We start from the raw sequence: 23,346 nt of genomic DNA on the forward strand, positions 1-23,346 counted from the left end.
AACCAGTTGAAAAATATCCAATGAAAGGTGAGATGCTGGGATTCTAGAAATCATCTTATAAATCCAGAAAACTCATAAATGAATTTGCCATCTCCAAGTCTATTCTATATTTATTAAGGCTGAGGTAGGGTATTGATTTTCTTCTAAATCCTGACCCATTATGTTAAATGAGGAATTAAGAAGCCACAGAACCCTCCAAAAGCACCAAGCTTACACAAAGCCTCAACACCAAACACTGTTACCTTAAATATTATGTGTAATGTCATCAAATGGTAGTGACCACACCCAGAAAAAATTTGAGTAAGAATTTATTACATTTACTTAAAGGATTAGAGCTGATATATAAGAGAACATTTAGTTATACCAACATAAAAACAATAGCTGTGGTTACGATTCGCACATGCAATTCATTCTGCAAAAGTAAAAATACACACACTACTCTTTCTAGACAAGCCTTCTATATGAAGTTAGATTAGGTCGAGGTAAAAGAGCAAGTGAACTTGAAAGGATTGCACTTATAATTAAATGGAACATAGCCAGGGTATAAAGAGGAGACATACCTAATGCTAATCACTGTATTGCAGTACTAGCAAATTGCACACTTATTTTTAGAGTATACTATTCAACATACATATACTAAGACTAAAGAAATTTCAAATATCCACCTTTAAATTATCCCTTTATTTCTGACATATCACATTTTGATATTCATGTAATAGCATTTGAAATAAGTAGTTGTCACTGTCAAAGCTTATATTTAAGGGATAAAAGGTCTGTAACATGTCACCATTGGCCTCAAATGCACTTTTATCATCATCTATCAAGTGTAAAGAAGAACTGGGTAATGAAGTTAAACTAACCTGCTTTAACTACAAAAAGCCTTTAAAAATTTAGGAACAAATATGTAACAAAAGAGTTCATCCAGAGCCACCTTTTCATTTTTAATGCAATGTATATTAGAATATATGTGAGTACACATACAAGTAGAATATACAACAAAAAAAAAATAGATTAACCACAAAGATACTGTATTTGAAGGAAATCTGAAGCAAAGTTTTGACTTGCATCTAAATTCTGCTTATAAATAGCTTGAAAGGAACTGCTATCAAGGACCAGTCTAAAGAACTAGGCTGTTAAGTTTGCTAGTTTAAAATTTCTTAAACCTAAATATCTTGCCATTGTATGGCTTCATATTCTTCTAGTTTAAAAAAAAGTGCAAAAAATTTTTTAAAGTAATCTTAGAGGGCAATAGAACCTAACACAACCTACAACAAAGTTATCCCAATATTTTTAAACAACTGAACTTTTAAGTTTTACGTAGCTTATTATGTTGACATTTTACCCATTTCAACAAACAGAAGTGTAAGGTATAGAAATTTGTTCTTGACACCAGAGGAGGAGATTGGTGCGGAATATAATGGAATAGAGGAAGAGCTTTCCTACTTGATTTATAGTTGGTCAATACATGCCAGTTAACAGAAATATTTTAGGGAATGCTACTATATAATTATTCTACTTCTAAATTTATGTCATGATTATTTGACTACTTAACTATGTGAGCAGAAAAAAGATATCTTTTTAAAACTTGTCTGATTGCTATTTATAGAGCTATTTTAGATGTTCCACTTTAAATGTGAATTTTCATAAACAAATGTTTTCACAATAAACTAGGGTCATTGGATGACTTCACATGTTAAAAAAAATCTCTCATCAAGGAAAAAGGCTGAAGTTAAACAACTAGGTGAAGAACACACATGAACACAAAACACGTGGATGAGTCTGCTTTTCCCTTGTTTCTACTCACATGCTGGGTATATTCCCCAGTGATGAATGACCCATGTTAAAAAAGAATTAAACTGTAAGGTTTTAGTAGGCTTGAAGTCTGATAGTTTTCCAAGAGTTATTTAGTATCATGCCTTTATGAAGGGTAAGGATAAGATATCAAAGACACCAGTAATGAACAATCAAATTACAGTAACAACAAATGTAACATATGCTTGATTATTATTTTCAATCTTACAAGAAGGTAACTGCATCAAATTTTTGGATACTAGATATTTAATGAGTAATAAACCCACTACCTTAAACACTCTAATTTTCACATAAATTAACCTAATTTCTCTGCCGACCTAAAGTATAATTTACATGTATCAAAACAGATTCTTCTACGACATGCCTTATGAAAGTAATTTTGTACTTAAATCAAGTTTCATGACTGCTTTTCTCTTTTGGGGCAAAGACTTATATAAATATTTCCTGAATGAATTTTTGCACAGTATCCAAACATCCATTTAATATGCCTAAAGTGCTTTTGTGGTTAGAGGGCATTCACTCACTGCACCATGTTGTATGTAAAGTTTCAACATACAAATCTACTTATAGTGATGTCCTTTCTTAAATAACTATTTGTTCTCATTCCTTTAGATCATGAGTTCACATTTTATAACTTCCCTCCCCCCATGTACAATCATTACACTGAAATGTTCTTCACAACACTGCTGTTTGTTAGGAGGAAGGTCAGAGCTAAACATGGTTATAACAACATGACTACTTATTTTGAGGAAATGAAAAAAATGTAGTAGATATAAACTTGCTGACATTTAGCAAGACCAATCCTTTCCTGACGTGGACCAGCTTTTGATGGTCAACTTCAATGGTGGTGATGCTATTACCTTGTAGAGTGTGAGTTTGGGATCTGTCCCTACTTTTCCTCATTTCCTTCTGACAGTCTACCAATCTCATGTTGGTTTTGCCTAAAGAACTGGATATATCAGAATAAAACATCTGCTCTGTCTCACAAACACCATATATGTGAAAGAACTCTGTGAAGTGTTAGGCAAGAATACAAAGGATAAAGCATAAAAGGAAGTCTACTGTGAACAATACTGATGAGAGAGTAATGAGTAGACATATCTCAACTGTAAATGTGCACTAAATTTTCTCAACCTTTTATCCTTCAATAACCTCTGCAAATATTTTAAGTTGGCCTGGTTTCTGTATCTTAAATATGACAGAAGAACAAACTTACTTGATAGCAGTAGTCAATACATGATCTATTTCTTCTTACTTACTCAGCCCCTGGCTTTAGCCCTGCCTCCTTGTCAAAGGTGGTAGGTAGAGGATGACATGAATGTGAAAGTGAGTTTAGCACTAAACTCTGGAGGCTCAACTCACTTTCCCTCTGAAGAACAGAACATGAGGGAAGAGGTTTAAAATATTCCTAAATCATCATGTAGAACTAAGTTCCACCTACCTCAGAACTGGAGACATTAAATACTATCTCTTCATTAAGTGCCTCTACAATAAGGATATTTGCTAACTGTGATACTAAGATCAGTATGTACATTTTGGGGGTGGTGTTTTGTTTTGGTGAGTATCGCCCAAGTCCTATAACTTATTAGTCTGCTTCAGACACCTACTAGGAAAAAAAAAAAAACCAAACTCAATCTTGGCCTACTGAAAAACAAAGTGTATTAAGTCAAAACACATTTTAAGGTGAAGATATATTGTATAAAGTGCTTAATCAACCAAATTCTCTGACGTCTTAAAAAGAAGGGTCAATAAAGTTTATATACAGGTATAGAAAAGTGTTAATAATTTAAGCCTTTATTAATGGCAAAGAATGTTTTAAATGTTTGAGATAGTTTGTCATATTCATTCCTAGCTCTTATCTGGACACTTGGCTGAGTTTGTGAAGTGTATCTTCAAAGGTTGTCAATAACAATAGAAAGCAAATGTTTGAAAATTTACTTAATTATTGATTGTCTAATATTCAAAAATTCATATTTTTAGTTTGCCGTGTTAAAACAGAATTCCTTTTCTCCAGTAACTGGCAGTGTCACTACCAATGGAAGAGGACTAATATCTTACATGTTGGTATGATTATTAATGACCCCAATTTTTTCTGGCAGACAAGAAAAGCTGGGCTCGTATTAGCTGTATCATCTGGATTCTTTTTAAATTATGTTGTCAGCTAAAGTAGAGGGTCTAGACTAAACCTTGCTCCTCTAATTTTTGTTAATTCTCTCCCTAAGATTTGATATTCAATGACTATTCTCATTAAAATCAGTATAGCTGTTTATGACTAGCTTTAATTTAAATACCCTCTGTCTCCTAGACAGCAAAACAAAAAGTTTCACTTTATAAATTTTAGACAAGCTTTGTTTTTCTTCAGTGCAAACATCCTGAAACAGCACAAAGTCATTCAGCTATTCAGAGGATGAAGTCAGTTTATGTAGTGCTTAAAGTTGAATCCCAGATATACTGGGATGGAAACAGCCCACGTGGCAGGACAGTACATTCTTGTCCTTAAGGGCAAATGATCATCTTCAGCGAGTGAAGATCTGAAATCACAGATAAAGTATTTTTAGCTTTACTTTACAGGTACTTCTGAAGTTGTAACGGGAGCTGGTCTTTCACTGAGGCATGTAGCCACCTCGTCTCACAGTCTGTGGTAAGTAACTTTTAGGCATTCCTTCATCAACTGCAGCCTCCATCCCAACTGTTTCAAATCTCTCTACTTGTCCCTCAATGCCTGGACCAAAAGCATTCACTGCAGGAACTTCCTGAAACATTTTCATTTTCCCAGATCCATAGGGCTGTGAAATATGATCTGAAATCTGCGGCTGTTTAAGTCTAACAAAATCTTCTTCATTGACTGAGGAAACTTGCTGTGACCTTTCAAAATGTGAAATATCTGGACTGATTTCATGTTGATTGCAGTTTTGTTTGAAATACCGCTGCCTGGGCAGAATGCCATCACTGCCATCTACATTATCTATCAGCTGTAGATCTTCTGGCCGTTCTTCAGAATCTAACAAGGGCTGGGTGGACTCAGATCTTGAGAAGACTTGGACTGATGGTACCTGGTGTCTATAGCCACTGTGTACCACTGTGGAATATTGGACAGTGCTTGAAGTGTTCTGTGCAGATTCATTTTCATCACTGCTAGAAATGCTTGGCCTAGAAGATGACATGCATGAAGACCCTCCAATACCACTACTGTGTCCTTCAGTATTAACTTTTTCCTTCTTGAATAGGTCCAAAGATTTTAGATCCTCTGGGAAAGGCTTTTTGTCATTTGCTTCTATTTCCACAACACTTACATCAGTGAAATTGCCATCTGGATACATTTGATCTTTTGAATTAAAATGCTAAGAAAGACAGAAAATGAATTATTACCTATGGTACACATTCATTTAGAAAATCTGAAATAAGTATGACATATTAGTTAAAATCACAAAATGAATCTCTGAAACTTCTCAGTAACTTAATAGTGCTGCTGCTGCTGCTGCTGCTGCTGCTGCTGCGTTGCTTCAGTCGTGTCTGACTCTGTGCGACCCCATAGACGGAAGTCCACCAGGCTCCGCTGTCCCTGGGATTTTCCAGGCAAGAACATTGGAGTGGGTTGCCATTTCCTTCTCCAACTTAATAGTGCAAAGATAATCTATTTCACTAAGTCACTGCTAACTACTTGAATCACGGATTTTGTGAAATTTGTCTAAAAGGTAAGAATTAGACTGTATTTCCTCAGAATTCCAAATCAATATTTTTGGTGTTGTTACATTTTTATAAACTAACTAACTCAATGGACATAAATTTGAGCAAACTCCAGGAGACAGTGAAGGACAGGGAAGCCTGGTGTGCTGCAGTCCATGGGGTCGCAAAGAGTCAGATACGACTTAGGGACTGAACAAGAGTAATAAAGGTCTAGAAGTAAAATTTCATATTTCATGCCTAGTCTAGGCAGCCTACGATTAACTGGATAGAAAAATGAAGAAAAAAACATTAAGAAAAATCAAACTCAAGTTTCATAGGCTATGAAGGGCTGTCAGAAGTAATAAATACAAATCATTTTCCCTTTAAGGAAATTTAAGAAATTTATTATAGGCTTCCAGAAGTCATTTAATCATATTAAAGTCATAGATTTTAAATTTGATTTTAATATACAATCTAAAATGTTTATCTTACAACAGAATTATTACATAGCTGTATTAAAACACTAGGTTTTCAACTTACAAGTTCAATCAAATATTTTTAATGTATACTAAATAGAATTAGGAATATAAAGACAAATATGCTATGGTGATAATAAAGTCCTAGAATATGCAAGTACTATTTTTAATTTTGACTAAAATTCTAATTTATGTACTATTTTATTTTCATTTACTTTCCAATTCAGTCCGATTATTTTTTGCTTAAACTCTACAAATATATCCTAATATGCTTGCGTATTCTAAGTAGTCAGAAACATTTTATCTTACCCTTGGAGGTGTGTGAGGTGACCACTGGGCAATATGACTCTTTGAAGGATCTGGAACATTAGGCCAGATGTGTTTTTTAATTCTGGAGAGGAAAGAAATACTGCATATGGAGAACTGCTTGTAATAAATGTGATTATCTAAACCTTAAGAATAAAACCAATTAAACAAAAAATACCCACTGTACTCCAAAGCTAACAAAAACATCATTTTTCTTGTAACCAATAGAAAAAAATACTATTTAAAAATGCATAAGGATCTGAATCTTTATCCTTAAAAAACAACTGTTTATAAAACTAAAGCTGGTAATCAGTATTCAATTTTTTCAAATTTCTGAAATCAAATTCTGCAATAAAAACCACTTAACTTTAGCCAGGGGTACAAAACACTGTGGCACATCTTCTCCGCAAAACAAAACCCCCAAAATGTTCAATTTCCAACTAAAATAATTCAGACAATGATAAATTATCACATTGGTACAAGATAAAATAATATGATTTTTCACAAGGAAGAAAAGGCTAACAAAAATTCAAGATATCCTTCATCAAAAACCTATTTAAATATGTTTAATATAGTCCCTAGAACATTAGAGGTTCACAGGTGTATGTAAGTACACAGGACATGAGTCATCTTGAGAATAAGTTCAAATAAAAAATAAAGATGGGTAGTAAGATCCTAATAGATTGTCCAGCAGGAACAACTATGAAATCTGGACATAATAGAAAAAGCAATAAAGTTAACAACCTAAATAAACTGACCAACCAAAAAAAACAGGAGGAATTCCTTGAAAGACAACAATTACTGAAACAGACTGGAAAAGAAAACTTCAACAGCCCTATAACTTATAAGAAATTCAATTTGTAATTAAAAATCTCCCTACAAAGAAGAGAGCAGCCCCACATAGCTTCACTTGTGAATTCCATTAGACATTTAATGAGGAAATAATACCAACCCTATACAAACTCTCCCAGAAAATTGAGGTAATATGTACTGATTAACTTTATGAGGGCATTCATTTTATGAGATAATCAGTATTACTCTGAATCTAAAATTAAACAATGACATCACAAAAAAAGGACAAATCAGTACCACTTCTGAACATAAAAATACAAAAATTATTAACACACCAAATCCAGCAAATTCCAAGGAATGCAAGATATAACATCTGAAAATCAATGATAAAATTCACCATATTTATGAAAGGAAAAAAAAAATCATAAGCTCATCTCAACAGATGCCGAAAAAGCATTTGACAGAATTCAATACCCATTCATGACAAAAACTCTTAGAAAAACAGAAATATAAGAACTTCCTCAACTTACAGCTAACATAACATGCAATAGTGTTAAAAGTGAATGCTCTCTCCCCTAAGATTGGGAAGAATGGAAAGATGTTGGCTCTTAACACTTCTATTCAACATTGTACTTACTGAAGGTCTTAGCCAAATAACTAAAAGTATAAAGATTTGAATAACCATCTTTACTTGCAGGCAGCATAACTGTATATACAGAAAGTCCTATGGAATCTAAAAAGTGACTACAATAAATTAATTTATCAAGATCTCAGTACACAAGATCAATATGCTTAAAAGGATCAATTTTCAATATAACAGCAATGAACAATTAGAAAATAAAAACATTTAAATTTCATTTATAGTAGCATAAAAAAACATTTAGGAAGGAATAAATTTAACATAGCCTGAAGACTACAAAACACTGCAAAAGGAAACAAGAAATGTATCATGTTCATGTACTGAAAGATGTATGTGACTCATGAACATGTGAGCTCATGTTCATACTGCATTTTCCTCTAAACTGATGTATAGATTAAATAAAATTCCACTAAAAATTCTAACAGATTTTTAAGGGAAATTTATAAGCTGATAATTTTATATGAAAAGGCAAAGAACCTAGAAAAAATAATTTTGAAAAAAAAAAATACTGGAGGAATTCTGCCACCCGGTCTTATTGTAGAGCTATAATAAATCAAGACCATGTGGTATCAGCACTAATAGACATATATAACAATGGAACAGGATTAAGAGTCCACAAATAGATCTAGACTTATACGAATAATTGATTTTGGCAAAGGTTGAAGGCAATTCAACAGGAAAAAACAGTCTTTTTAATAAATAATGCTGGAATGATTAGATATCTGTGGAAAGAATTCTTTGACCCTGACTTCACACCATGCACAGATATTTATTCTAAACAGATCACAGCACAGGGTTAAAATCATTAAATTTCTAGTGGAAAATATAGAAGAACATATTTGTGACACTTGGTTAAGCAAAGACTTCATAAAAAGGACATAAAATCAACAACCATTAAAAAATAAAAACCCTAACAAAATGGACTTGATCAAAATTAAACACTTGCTTTTCTGAAGTCACAGTTAAGAAACCAAAAAGGCAAGCCACAGTCCAGAATTTGCAAAACATGTGACAAAAAATTTGTAACCAGATATATAAAGAACTCTTAAAGCTCAATATTAACAAATCACCCAATTTAAAAATGGGAAGATGATTTCAAAGACACATCACAAAAGAAGATGCAAAGTAGCACATGAAAGTATCTATTACGGTACTCTTTCTGCCCCTTCTGATGCCTATGTCAGAAGCTTTCTCTATCTCCTTTATGCTTCAATAAACTTTATTACACACACACACACACAAAAAGTATCTATTACTAGTTCTCAGGGAAACAGAAGTTACAATCACACCGAGATAGCACTATAAACCCCTGAGAAAGAATGGCTAAAATTAAAAACCTTGACAGTACCAAGAACTGGGGATGATATCGAGCAAATGGAACTTTTCACATTGCTGGTGGGAATACAAGATGATACAGCCACTTTGAAAAACAGTTTCACAGTTTCTTATAAAGTTAAATATGCAGCCAGCAATCTCACTGCTAGATATTGACTCAAGATAAATGATAATATATGCCTACACAAAGATATGTATGTGAATGCTCATAATAGCCAAAAATCAAAGAAACAACTTAAATTTTCATAACAGATGTATGCGTGAACAAATTTTGATCTTTCTATACTACAGAATACTATTTAGGAATAAAAAGGAGAAAAATATTAGTATATGCAACAACATGGATGAATCTCAAAAAAGTCAAGTGAAAGACATCATACACAAAAAATTACATGCTGCTTGATTCTGTGTATGTGAAATCCTAGAAAAGGCAAAAATACGACCACAGATCATTGACTACTGGGGCCAGGGGCTGAGGGAGAGGACAGACTACAAAACAGAACGAGGAAACTTCTCAGGGTGATGGAAATGTTCTCCATCCTAAGTGTGGTGGTAGTTATACATCTACATACAGTTACAAAAATTCATCAAACTGGACACTTCAAATGGATGAATTTCACTGCATGTAAATTATAGGTCAATAAATGTGGGGGAAAATGCAAAAATATGAACAAGGGTACTTACAGGTCTCGCTTATTAAAGCAGAATAAAACTCCCAAAAGGGTTGTCAATAGGAATGCTAAGCAAACAGGTACAACAATAGCTTCAATTTCTCCTTGAGCTAAAAAACAAAGAGGGGAAAGAAGGAAAATAATTGTTGACACATATGCTACAGACAAAGCAACTTTCCAACCAGATTACTGTTGAAAAGATGAAATACCATCCTAATTTGTTTTTTACAACCTTTTCAAACTTAAAGGTGTTTCTCTCTTCCTCCCCTCCCCCTTGGTAAATCATATCCTAGTTGTTTATGCCTTACACAGTAACCTGACCACAAAGTATACATAAAATAGAAGTTGGTTGGGGGAATAAACCGATTAGTTCAGTTTATCGGATAAATAATATACCTCGTAAGAGCTTTCAAACCTGACTATTTATTACATTTATCATCTGCACTCAGCAGAATCTTAGCAAAAGCTTACTTTTGAGTTCTAGGAGTAGAATTGGAAAAGCTCTAAACGATCTCAATAACTGAACTACAAATGTAACTTTCTATAATGAATAAAAATGTAAAATTCAGGTAAAATTTTTAACAGTTATTTATTGATATAGGGCTAAGAATTTTAGGAGAACCTTAACAGGCACAAGGAGTGGCAGAAGTAGGAATAATATCATCTAAAAAGCAGCAAGCCTCAGATTCCTAAATACCACATGAATCCCTCTCTGAATTTGAAAGAGAGCTTAGTAATCAAATGAATCACTAACTGGGAGAATTTATATTAGAGATTTTTTCATGATTCGGTTGTTTCTGGTTAACTCCTCCAACCCTCCTTCAATTAAGTCTTTTACAGGAAAAATGTATGAAAGTAGTATGACAGCGACACATTACTCAGTCTTACCTTCCCACCACACATATCCCTTTGTAAGTAACTTTACATCCTATGAAACATAATAGGAACTGAGAAATCAGAGGAATAAACTATAGGTTGGAAAATATTAATTCCTGAATGCTAAGGTTCTCATACATATGACACATCAAATTCAGGCAGAACCTGTCCTTTACTGGTGCTGAACTTCTGCTTTCTAAGCTTCCATGCCTTGGGCCTTTTGCTCATGCTGCTCCAGGATGCCATCTTCTCCCTATCCGTCCACATCTTAACTTCAAAGCTCAAGTACTGTCTTCTCCACAAAAATCTTTGAAGGTGAAACTTCCCACTACTGATATCTTTAAATTCTTGTTCTATTTACTAGCAGCATGGCTCAAATGGCTCTCTGTATTGTTTACTTATACTTTATTTCTTCACCTAAGCTATATGGTCCTTGAGGGCAAAGTCAAAGCCATGTGAGGTAGGTATAATGGATCCATAAAACAATAGGTCAGAGGGAAAAGTGGATGATGAAGCAATATTAATAAGTATGATCTCAGTTTTGGGAAAAAAATATATGCATAGAAAAGACTAGGAGGATATATAAATATGTTAAAAGATTATTTTGGATGAGGGATTAGAAGTGATTTTTCTTCCTCTTTGTATTTTACTGTATAGTCTAAATTCCTTATAATGAACACTACTTTTGTTAACAGCATAAATTTTTAAAGTTAATTACTTTTATTTTTCTAAAGACCATGGCACAAAGTTTTATTTCAAATATTACAGGATTGCCCCCACTTTTGGAAAGTTCACATTTTACCACTTCACTTTCACAAAAGACTTACACTAAAATACTAAAAAGCTTTTTTCATAAATTATATTGTCTGTTTTTGCTAACAAAAATAAATTTATAAAAAAAGCTTGTTCGTGTATTAATGTAGGTCTTTCATGAAAATGAAGTGGCATAATGCAAACTTGCCAAAGGTGAGGAATACTCTTTGCTCTAAACCATTTCGGCTTATAAAAGGTTTCAGAGGAATGCTCAACTTTCGGTTAGAGGTGGAAACCTATATTTGTTACATATATATTCTATAAACATGTCACCACAAATCTTATCCCACAGACCATATTCATTATTGGCATCACAGAAAAGCTCAGGATCTTTCAATATCTATCTTATGTAGTAGTCACTTAACCCACTTATTTGCTTATGCAGCAAACATTCAACCAACAAGGAATATGGAGCTTACTATTTATCATTCACTGCGTTGGTGCTTGGATATGACAAAAGCAATTACAATAAAATAAGGTAATTTAATAATGATTCAAAATGTAGTAGTTACAGGAAAGAATGCATTTTAAGTCTGCTGTAGGGAGGCTACAGGAATAGCCAAAACAAGAAAAGGTATAGGGGAATATACTGGGAAAAGACATAAAGGTGGGGAAAATGATAAGAAGTTTAGGGTCAAAGAAAGAGATTATGAAAGGGCATGCACAAGCAGTAATTAGAAGGCATGAGCAACTGAACTTGCTAGTTTATGTAAATGAAAAAGAGATGAAGAAATTTACTACAACTACGCCTAAATTTCTGGGTTTGGCAAAGAGTTGTGACATGGAACAAACAAAGAGAAACCTGTTTGGGAAGAGCAGAGAGGGTGGCTGAAGTCTTAGACAGGGACTCTGAAATGGAAGATAAGAAAACAGTGCCAGGAACAGAGCTCTGGAGAATACAAAACCTTTAAAAGAGCAGAAAAGGAGACCAAGAAAAAAGTACCACACAAGGAGGAGACTCAGGAGAGTGCTACTAGAAAAATAAACCAAGGGAAGAGACGTTTCAAGGGTGAACAGGCCAATAGGAAGGATCAAATGCTGGCAAGTGTAGGAAAAAAAAGATGAATAAAAAGCATGCACTGGACAGGACAACTAAGAGGTCTCCATGTGTGACAGCAGACAGGTTTCAGTGGAGTGGTGGGTGGGGTGGAAATCTGGTTTCAGCAGGTTAAAAACTGAGCTGGAGGTATGGAAATGAGACTGCAAGCGTGGATTAGTCTTTACAGCCTGTGTGTGTTAGTTGCTCAGTTGTATCCAACTGTTTGCCACCCCATGGACTGTAGCCCGGCCAGGCTCCTCTGTCCATAGAATTCTCCAGGCAACCTGCCCATTAAAGGAAGAACAAGAGAAGAGACTATACCCAAGTTTTTTTGTTTGTTTTTTTTTTTTAAGATAGTTGAAATACAACTTTATCCTGATTCTAAATGAAAAGGAATGGGAATGACAGTAACAAGATTCCACCTCTCAATATAGTCATGTGACTATAGCAGTCTTATATTTGAAACTCAAGGAGGAAACAACCGTGTTCCAAAACACCTAAATATGCAGGTCCAAAAAATGAAGATTTTCTTTTTTTTTAAAAGGCCACATTCATCCCAAAGCCTACCCATCTCCTTCAGCATCCAAAGATTAAACACATGTTCTGCTTAGCTATATAATAAAGTGGCAAACACACTGCACCACTGACATCACAGGACAGTTGCCTACATAACTAGGCTTCTGACGCTGGGCCCCAGCTTCACTTTCTCACAGGTCATCATTTTCACCTGGGACAGCAGTCGTCTGAGCAACCTCTAAATCGTGCTCGTACTGTGCTGCCAAGGCTGCGTCCATGACCACCTCTGGCAGGGCAAGAGCAGGCATGGCAACAAACTCCAAGTAGGGTCTCCGATCAATTTTCTAGCAAGCCAGAGGAAGGGCTTTTCAAAGCTGTAGTTACTTTTGGCAGAGATGTCATAGTACTGAAGATTCTTCTTTCGGTGGAAGACAACTGACTTTGTCTTAACCTTTCTGTCCTTAATACCCACTTTGTTGCCACACAACACAATCGGGATGTTCTCATGCACTCATACCAGATCTCTATGCCAGCTAGGCACATTCTTGTAAGTAACTCTCGATGTTACATCAAACATTATAATGGCACACTGACCTTGTATATAATAGCCATCTCTCAGTCCACCAAATTTCTCCTGACCAGCTATATCCCATACATTGAACTTAATCGGTCCTCTGTTGGTATGGAACACAAGGGGATGGACCTCAACAACCAAGGTAGCTATATACTTCTTCTCAAATTCACCAGTCAGATGACACTTCATGAATGTAGTTTTTCCAGCACCACCAACACCAACCAATACAAGTTTGAACTGAACTTGGGATTCTCCTTGGGCAGCCAACGCAACGTTACTTTCAGAAGCGTCTCTGCACCCATCTGACTAAGTGAGACCATACCCAAGTTTTGCCAGTGAAAAAAATGAACCCGTTTAGAAAGATAAACAAATTATTTTTGGATTTATAGAGTACAGGTGAAATTAGAAGCAGTTGAAGAAACTGCAAAGTATGGAAAAAAATTTCTGTAATTTAAAGAAATAACCAAACAACAAAACAAAAATCATAATTTATGAACACATCACTTATATGAATCCAAAGATGCACTTTAAACAAAATTTTAGCTTGTAAGTTAAGCCCATTTTTGGTCTGATTAAATTTTTCAAAGAAAAGAGAAAGAAGGAAAACTCAGTCATCATCATTCCTTACCAAACTTTGGTGTAGTGAAAGTGAATTCTGGACCATCCTTTCCACCTTCGTCTGTGTATGCTGCCATTCGTACCATATACAAAGTGTCACTAGTCAAAGAGGACAGTGTGTATTCTGTGTGGGAAGAATCCACATTCACAGCTGGAAGAAATCAGTAAGTGCACTTTAACCAACTACACTGGCATGGTTTGGCCTCTATTTGACATTGGGAGAGTATGACAAAGGAATCAAACTATATTTTACTAGAAAACAATGTGTTTTTAGTAGGATCGTGAAGGCAATCATAAAGTATATTTTCAGGTATCTCTTTTCTGAGCATAAAATGCTATATTAAGATGTAAAAAACACAAGAAGATAAAACTTAAATTAGTATTTAAAAGCCTAAGAAAAAACACCTGATTCTTAATAACTAATATAGGTTTATTACCAGTTTCATTTCCAATGACGGTTCTATAAAATATTGTATAATTTCTGATAAATCCATTCCGAACATCAACAGGAAGTTGGTCCCACTCCAAGACAGCTTCATTTTTCCCCACTTTTTTTGTCCGAACAGTAGGTCCTCTGGAAGGTGCTGAAAACAGAATAAGGTATTTACTAACTGAAAGCATAAGAAATTAGTAAACCAGTAGAACTTGGTAAAATTTCATTATCATGGAATTATTTGAACATAATGAGACATATCCTTATTTAAAAAGGATAAAATGTCTTTGTCAGTATAAAATGCAACGGTTTTTCAAAGAAAGTAGGGCTGGACTTACCAGCTTGTTTAAGGTAGGCCTTTATATGCTCGGGGCTTCCTGGTCCATCAGCATATACTGGAGTAACTGTTATCAAGTAACATTTGCTCTCTACTAGGTTTCCTAAAGTAAGAATAGTGGATTAAGCATTTTCTTCCTTATGATGAAAAAAAACTTAATTAACTCTATTACTTACTTTTACATTACAATTTCATGACCACTGAATTTTATTTATTCATTTATGTTTTTAAAATTGAAATACAGTTAATATATAATGTTAATTTCAGGTATACTAAACAATAATTTGACATCTGCATACATTATGAAATGATTACCACTGAACTTTCTTTTAAAACTACAACTTTTTAAGTAAACATTGCCTTTTGTGTACTAGATTCAAGCTTAACAGAGTAATAAATCATTATGAAAATAAAAGGTTATTTTTATTGCCAATAAGTGAATAAAAATATTTATACTGTCAATAAAAGTAACAAATGACTGCATTTATATTCAGGATTTATCAAATGGGTCTTACTTATACTTTGACAATTTTTGTACATTTTACCTAACTGAGAACTGCCTATGAGCAAGATATCACTAATCAGAGTTAGGGAAAGCTCAAATGGCTGTGGTTGGCCAGGTGACTGGGGAAAAAGAGAATTAAGTGTTATTTCCCAGAATAACACTGGAATTTCCAAAATTCCCAGAATTTTAAAAGAAAAAATTATTAAATACTTCCTTTATTTATAATCTTTCCAAATTAACAAAGTAATCTATGTCTTTAGCACACAACAAAAAAATTTATTTTTGTTTATAAACTGCAGTTTATACCTTCAACAGGAACTTACACTTCCTTAACTATTTATTCATGAAGTTATATATGCTTCTTTGCCTTCATAAGCAGAATAATTTTCTTAATGATTCAACATTATCAAGAAGACAATTTTTGTATTCTGCTTATCCAGTGATGCTGTATCAGGCCTACTGAGCTCTGTGGAAATACGTGCACAGCCTGAAGGTCTCCAGAGCCCTTGCCCTACTGTCCAGCTATTGTCCAGCTAGGGCTTCCCAGGTGGCACCGGTGGTAAAGAATCTGCCTGCCAATGCAGGAGATGCAAGAGATGCGGGTTCAGTCCCAGGGTGGGGAAGAGCCCCTGGAGGAGGAAATGGCAACCCACCCTGGTATTCTTGCCTGGAGAATTCCATGGACAGAGGAGCCTGGCGTGCTACAGTCCAGGAGGTCGCAAAGAGTCCGACATGACTGAGCACGTATGCCATCCATGGTCCAGTTATTACCAATCTATTTCCTCTCTAGCTCCACTTTGCTTTCACTTGGACAAGACTGATAAACTAGACAAGTGGGATTAATAAAATTATATGTTAAATAATGGGTTAATGAGGGCCAAACAGCCTATGTTATGAATAAAGCTCTTTATGGTAATATATAAACAGTATGTTTTTTAACAGCTTTTCTATGATTAATCATATTATTTGTCGCTGAATTCTAATGGTTATTCTCTTTACACACATACAAACTGAGTGCTTTGTTTTCTCTTTAAAGTTGTTCTATCACTTTAAAGCTACTTGAAAAATAGTAATTTGCAATCAGAGTAGTCCATACTGGAGCTCTTACTTGGAGCTCTTACTTTCTGTCCTTCATTAGTACTTCCAGTTTAAAAGACAAGAAAATCTAAGTTCTGATTCTGCTTCCCTTGTTCAACAGCTATAAAAAGTTAACAAGCCATCCAGATGCTCAGGAAAATGTTTTTCGTTAAAGAATGAAGTTAAATCAGGTACAGAGAACATACTAGTTAGAAGCAGAGATTGGATTACCTTGTATTTTTCTTACTTTACAGTTTTGTGAGTATTCCTTTGATGATCAAAACAACAGAGAATATTACAAGAAGACAGTATTAACCTCACTTAGTCCATTAACAGACCCTGCAGTTTAGTGAGGTTAATAAGTGTGACTTGCTGAGAGTCACAAATCTAGAAAACAAGAGTTAACTAGTAACAGTGATAAACTGAAAGTCTTTTCAATGGACCACAAAGCCTACAAAGCAGAAAAGAATAAGTACAAGAAAAATTTGTCTGAAGAACTAGAAAAAGGACATCGACTTAAGTGTTTCCAGTAAGGTATACCTCTTAAATAGGTGCGATGTACAGTACCATCTTCTTGTTGCCAGTCTGGGATACAGGGTGATTTATCAGATAACACACACCACTCAAGTATGTATCTGTTTACAGATTCATTTGGAGCAGTCCATTCTACCCAAAGCATGTTATCTTTGGGAAATGCTTTAAGATCGGTTACGGGGTGAGTAGCTTTAAAACAAAGTATGAATAATGATATGATAAATGAACATTTAAAACTCTGAAGTTCCAACATTTTACATTCATTTTCATAACCATGTGATCTATCTTGCTATCATGTTTTCGTAGCACATAAGATTAAACTGTATTTACATGAATAAAAGCACTAATTTATACATAAACAGTCAATTTATTTTCAAACTTAAATTCCTTTCCCAAAATTCTTCAAGTATTTAAGTTGCATTTTCTTCTTCTTTGAAAGCTACAGATAAAGCTATAGAAAATAATATATTTAAGTTAAATGTATATAATAAGTTCCTCAAACCTAAAAAATATATTTTTAAAAAAAGACAAATAATCATAAAATGCTTAAATGAACTAAGTAGCTTAGTGCAAAGTTTAAGTGAACCACAAAATGATGGAACAATTTGGCTGCTGATTGATTTCTAAAAATTTAACCACCATAGATACTGAGGACATGGTCTTAGAATACTTCTGTTTTTATAAGAGTCCTGTCCATACCTAACTACCCTTTACCATTCGTAAGTGAGGCTCCATCTTAGGGACAAACCTTGAAAATCCCAGGCAGGGATAGTTAAAACAGACGCATCTGATTTGCCAACAAGATTTCTTGCTGTCAAAGTTGCTATATAGCGATCATTTGTGAGGTTTACTCTCAGTTTTGTGTCATTAACTGTGTAATTTTGTAAATGTGATTTCCATCTTGTGAGAGTCACTTCATAATCCAAAATTTTTCCATTAGCTTCAAAAGGAGGCAATGTCTGTAATAAAACAATTTACTTTTAAAACGTATTTCATAAATCTTGAGTAAAGGTAACGTTTTTCTTCACGTTCACAAATTCTATTATGTCAAATCTCTAAATATTTAATTGGAAGGGGCTGGCAACCTTACTTTGAGCTCATTACTGAAGGGAAACTACTACACACTGAATGAAGAGTAAAAGCATGGCTTCAACTAAGAGGAAAAGCAGCACCATTCTGTTAGCTATTAGTTCTCTATACAATTCTTCACTGATGGTATGCTGGCCTAAACTATTTTAAGTCTGAGTATTTTTCTTTCTACCTTATTTTAGCATGATTCACTCATGACCATTTATGGAGTGTACAACAACTTTATTTCCTATTACCAGCATACACTCTGACTACCCCAAATGTTAATTATTTTTTATGAGGCACTGAGGCAAGTTCAATAAAACACAGGCCCTTATAGAACTTTCACAGAATTATGCTGAAATATCTATGAGGTATCACCAGCAGTTTATGAACCTTTTTTTTTTTAGTATATATAAAGCTTTGCATTTTTATTAAAGTTATCAAATACTATTTGATACCAAAAATTAAGCCCCACCCATGATACCATAAAAAATATATTTATATGAGATAAAAGGATATAAATAGGCAATTTTTTTCTTACCTTCCATTTGAGTTGTACAGATCTACTGCCATGAGCATGAGATGGCTCTATTTTATACCAGAAACTTGGTGCCTTGGATGGTCCTAAAGAGATGATACAAAATTTTTTAAATAAAAGTTTCTATTAGAACAGATAAGCTAAAATGCTAAAAATTATTCTCTTTGTTTTTAATATTCTTGCCCTTCAATGATATGGTGTCTCTATTTCTTTCTTTACACAAGCATTTTCCCACCTCAGCATGATATGTCTTGGACTTCATCTTTAGTCAGGGTGATAGCTTGACAATTTAGATTATATTGCAACTCTTTAGTAATCTTGAAATTGTAAAGGTACAATTATATCCTAAGCAATAACCAAAGATGTATCACTATTTCTTATTGCTAAAAATCAAACTGAAATATATTTAAATACATGTGTAAAATCCCTAAATGCATATATTTAAGGATATAAGACAAATTAAAATAAATGGAATAAGCATAGTATTAAGTTTATTACCTTATATTGGGAGTCAATGTAAGGGAATATAATATAAATGAATTCACAGGATTGTTGTAATAATCACCAACCATGTGAAAAAGCACTTTGCTGCTGAGTCACTTCAGTCGTGTCCGACTCTGTGCGACCCCAAAGACAGCAGCCCACCAGGCTCCACCGTCCCTGGGATTCTCCAGGCAAGAATACTGGAGTGGGTTGCCATTTCCTTCTCCAGTGCATGAAAGGGAAAAGTGAAAGGGAAGTCACTCAGTCGTGTCCGACTCTTAGCGACCCCATGGACTGTAGCCTACCAGGCTCCTCCGTCCATGGGATTTTCCAGGCAAGAGTACTGGAGTGGGGTGCCATTGCCTTGCACTTTACAAAACATGAAATCTGATTGCTAATTAGGTTTTAAAAATTCAAAAATTTTATAATTGTAAAATATGGCATTAAATAGAATAAAAAACAATCTGAGTAAAATCTAAGCAGTGCTGTGCTGATCATGAAGAAGTAATTATAGGTGGACAAAACAAAGAGGAAAGGCACACCAGGAAGGCTGGGGGAAAAGCTGCTGGTACAGGGGGTTTGAATAGATATATACATGAGTACATGCAGCACCCTGAAAGAATAAAGAACACAAAGCTATAAAGGAAATTTTAGAGGCTAGAAATGGTTTCTAACGTTAAAAAAACTCTGGCTTCTTTCACTAATTTGAAGAAATGCATAATTCAATTGTTCATAACTTTTTCGACACCAGAAATCTCTTTTGATTTGACAAAGGTTATGTGCCATCTCTCCAGAAAATGCACACAAGTATGAACCCCAATATTTTGTCTACATCTTGAAGTAGTTTAGGAACTCCCCCAAACTGTTCAACGTGCTTTTAAACTCTTCAAGAACCCCAGTTTCAAAATTCCTAGCCAAGACAAAGAAATATGACTCCTAAACCAGCAAGAGTAGGATTACTTTCTTTCTTGGCATTTTTCAGAATAAGAGAAAATTTGCGGTGGAGAACAGTACTTTACTTTTCTGCCTTTGACATTCTCAATTCACATAACTCTCATGAAACCTTTGGCAGAGCTCTGTGGAAGTGAAGGGATTTAGGACGTAGGGAAGGTTTCAAAGTCATGGCTGCTGCCACTGACACCTCAAGAAGGTGACCGTGACAAGAAAATGGTTAGAAAAAAATCTGTATTCCATAGGATTATTTTATTTTTAATTGAAGGCTAACTGCTTTATAATGTTGTGTTGGTTTTTGCCATGTATCAACATAAATCAGCCATAGGTATACACATGTCCCTTCCCTCTTGAACCTTGCTCCCACCTCCCACCCCATCCCACCCCTCTAGATTGTCACAGAGCACTGGTTTAAACTCCCTAAGTCATTCAGCAAATTCCCACTGGCTATCTGTTTTACGTATGGTAGTATATATGTTTCCATGCTACTCTATCCATCCGTCCAGCCCTCTCCTTCTCCCCTTTATCCACAGGTCTCTTCTCTTATGTCTGTGTCTCCACTGCTGCTGCTGCTAAGTCACTTCAGTCGTGTCCGACTCTTCGCGACCCCATGGACTGCAGCCTACCAGGCTCCTCCATCCATGGGATTTTCCAGGCAAGAGTACTGGAGTGGGGTGCCATTGCCTTCTCTGTGTGTCTCTACTGCTGCCCTGCAAATAGGTTCATCAGTACCATCTTTCTAGATTGCATATATATGCATTAATATACAATATTTGTTTTTCTCTGACTTATTTCATTCTGTATAATAGGCTCTAGGTTCATCCACCTCATTAGAACTGACTCAAATGCGTTCCTTTTTATGGCCAAGTAATATTCCATTGTATACATGTACTACAGCTTCTTTATCCATGTATCTGTCGATGGACATCTAGGTTGCTTCCATGTTCTTGCTACTGTAAATCATGCTGCAATGAACACTGGGGTACATGTGTCTTTTTCAATAATGGTCTTCTCAGGGTATATGCCAGTAATGGGATTGTTGGGTCATATGGTAGTTTTACTCCTAGTTTTTAAAGGAATCCCCATACTGTCCTCCATAGTGGGCTGTATCAATTTGCATTCCCATCAACAGTGCAAGAGGGTTCCCTTTTCTCCACACCCTCTCCAGCATTTACTGTTTGCAGATTTTTTGATGATGGCAATTCTGACTGGTATGAGGTGATTTCTCACTGTAATTTAGATTTGCATTTCTCTAATAATGAGTGATGTTAAGCATCTTTGCGTGTATTTATCAGCCATCTGTATGTCTTTGGTGAAATGTCTGCTTAGGTCTTCTGCCCACTTTTTGATTGGGTTGTTTTCCTGGTATTGAGTTGCATGAGCTGCTTGTTTATTTTGGAGATTAACCCTTTGTCAGTTTCATTCCCTATTATTTTCTCCCACTCTGAGGGTTGTCTTTTCACTGTGTTTTTAGTTTCTTTTGCTGTACAGAAACTTTCAATTAGGTCCCACTTGTTTTTGTTTTTATTTCCATTATTCAAGGAGGTAGGTCATAGAAGATCTTACTGTGATTTATGTCAAAGAGTGTTTGCCTATATTTTCCTCTAAGAGTTTCACAGTTTCTGGTCTTACATTTAGATCTTTAATCCATTCTGAGTTTATTTTTGTGTATGCTGTTAGGAAGTGTTTCAATTTCATTCTTTTTCAGGTAGCTGTCCAGTTTTCCCAGCACCACTTATTAAAGAAACTATCTTTTCTCCATTGTATATCCTTGCCTCCTTTGTCAAAGATAAGGTGCCCATAGGTGCGTGAGTTTATCTCTGGGCTTTCTATCTTCTTTCATCAGTCTATATTTCTCTTTTTGTGCCAGTACCATACCATTATGATAACTGTGTTTGAGTCTCCTTTTCCCAGCCTTTAGGGTTGCATCCTTCTTCCTTTTGGCTTCTGCCCTTGGTGGGTGAGGTTGTTCCAGTGGTAGGCTTTATGTTGGGAAGGACTTGTGCCTGCCTTCTGAGGGGAGGAGGTGAGTTTTTTCCCTCTGATGGGCAGGGCAGTGTAAGGTGGTATTTTTGGGTGTCTGTGGGAAGCTGGTCTGCCGATGACTGGGTTTGTGGTTTTGTCTTGCTTGTTCTTTGGGTGAAGAATCCTGTACTGGGTGCTGCTGGGTCTTGGATACGGGTGGAAGTCTTCATGGGAGCTCTCACTGATTGATACTTCGTGGGGTCAGGAGTTCTTTGGCAGTCTAGTGTCCTGGATGCAACCCTCTCACTCCAAAGGCTCAAGGCCTGATATCTGGCCAGGGAACCAAGACTCCACAAGCCATCTGTTATGGCATTAGAGAGGACTGAAACAAACACAGGGCTTCCCAGGTAGCTCAGATGGTAAAGAATTCACCTTCAATGTAGGAGACCCAGGTTCTATCCCTGGGTCGGGAAGATCCCCTGGAGAAGAGCACGGCAACCCACTCCAGTATTCTTTCCTGGAGAATCCTATGGACAGAAGAGCCTGGCAGAATACAGTTTCATGGGGTCACACAGAATCAGACACGACTGAGTGACTTTCACTTTCACAACAAACACACAAAACAGAAAACAAGAAACAAAAAATGAATCCCAAATAGTAAATACAAAGTCAGACAAATGTCAAAAACAAAGACATGCGCATGCGCGCGCGCGCACACACACGCACACACACACACACGCACGCACGCACACACACACACACAAGCAGAACAGCCCAAAGAAAATAAAGTATAAGAGAGTGACCTGGTGAACAAAGGAAACCAAAAATGGTATCAACCAATTAAAGACAACAGAGACGTAGAAGTATATAAAGGAAATACAAAGTGTGATTTTAAAAAAAAGTTCTCCAAAGCTTAAATAGAGTTAATAAAATAAACAACCACAGCAACAGGGAAAAAAAAAAAATTCCAGAACTAACTACAGAATGAATCAGAATAATAATAATAAAGGTTTTTCTCTGATCTCCACTGTCAGCATCCTTTCCCTCACTGTGAATCACCTTTGCCTCCCTAGGATGCCCTCCAATACCGGGCTGGTCTCTGGACCTGCTGTGGGGACAGCTCAGACTCTATAATCTGGCCCTATTCCAGAATGTTCTTGCCTCCAATGTCCACAGCTGCCCGAGTTAGGCATTTTCTTTTGTGGGAATTCTCATTCTCCTTTTATATATTCCATATACTCAGAGTATGCCTACTTGACTGTGTGGGTTTAATCTGCAGCTTGTACAGATGGTGGAAAGGTGAAAGGTTTTCAATCCT

General features: G+C 35.5%; 1 protein-coding gene and 1 pseudogene across 35 annotated transcripts in view; both read right to left on the reverse strand.

Moving 5' to 3' along the window:
* Positions 1-295: 295 nt before the first annotated feature.
* Positions 296-23,346, reverse strand: part of IL6ST (interleukin 6 cytokine family signal transducer) — a 62,359-nt gene continuing 39,308 nt past the window's right edge. For 17 of the 35 annotated variants that reach the window (XM_081517901.1, XM_081517899.1, XM_081517879.1 and 14 more), the window contains 9 exons: positions 18,633-18,715; positions 17,769-17,979; positions 17,027-17,209; positions 14,906-15,007; positions 14,572-14,718; positions 14,145-14,285; positions 9,712-9,808; positions 6,264-6,345; positions 296-5,153 (listed from right to left, as the gene is read on the reverse strand). In XM_081517901.1, the coding sequence (XP_081374027.1) occupies positions 4,416-5,153; positions 6,264-6,345; positions 9,712-9,808; positions 14,145-14,285; positions 14,572-14,718; positions 14,906-15,007; positions 17,027-17,209; positions 17,769-17,979; positions 18,633-18,715 (1,784 nt within the window). In that variant the 3' untranslated portion in view covers positions 296-4,415. Of the gene's footprint in view, positions 5,154-6,263; positions 6,346-9,711; positions 9,809-14,144; positions 14,286-14,571; positions 14,779-14,874; positions 15,008-17,026; positions 17,210-17,768; positions 17,980-18,632; positions 18,716-23,346 lie in introns of all 35 variants that reach the window. The other 18 variants (XM_081517891.1, XM_081517888.1, XM_081517892.1 and 15 more) reach the window with 5 other exon arrangements.
* LOC145516572 (GTP-binding nuclear protein Ran-like) lies at positions 13,134-13,534 on the reverse strand (annotated as a pseudogene).

The sequence above is a fragment of the Giraffa tippelskirchi genome, chromosome 8, assembly GCF_054371585.1.
Source record: "Giraffa tippelskirchi isolate mGirTip1 chromosome 8, T2T-mGirTip1v1.2.pri, whole genome shotgun sequence".
Taxonomy (NCBI): domain Eukaryota; kingdom Metazoa; phylum Chordata; class Mammalia; order Artiodactyla; family Giraffidae; genus Giraffa; species Giraffa tippelskirchi.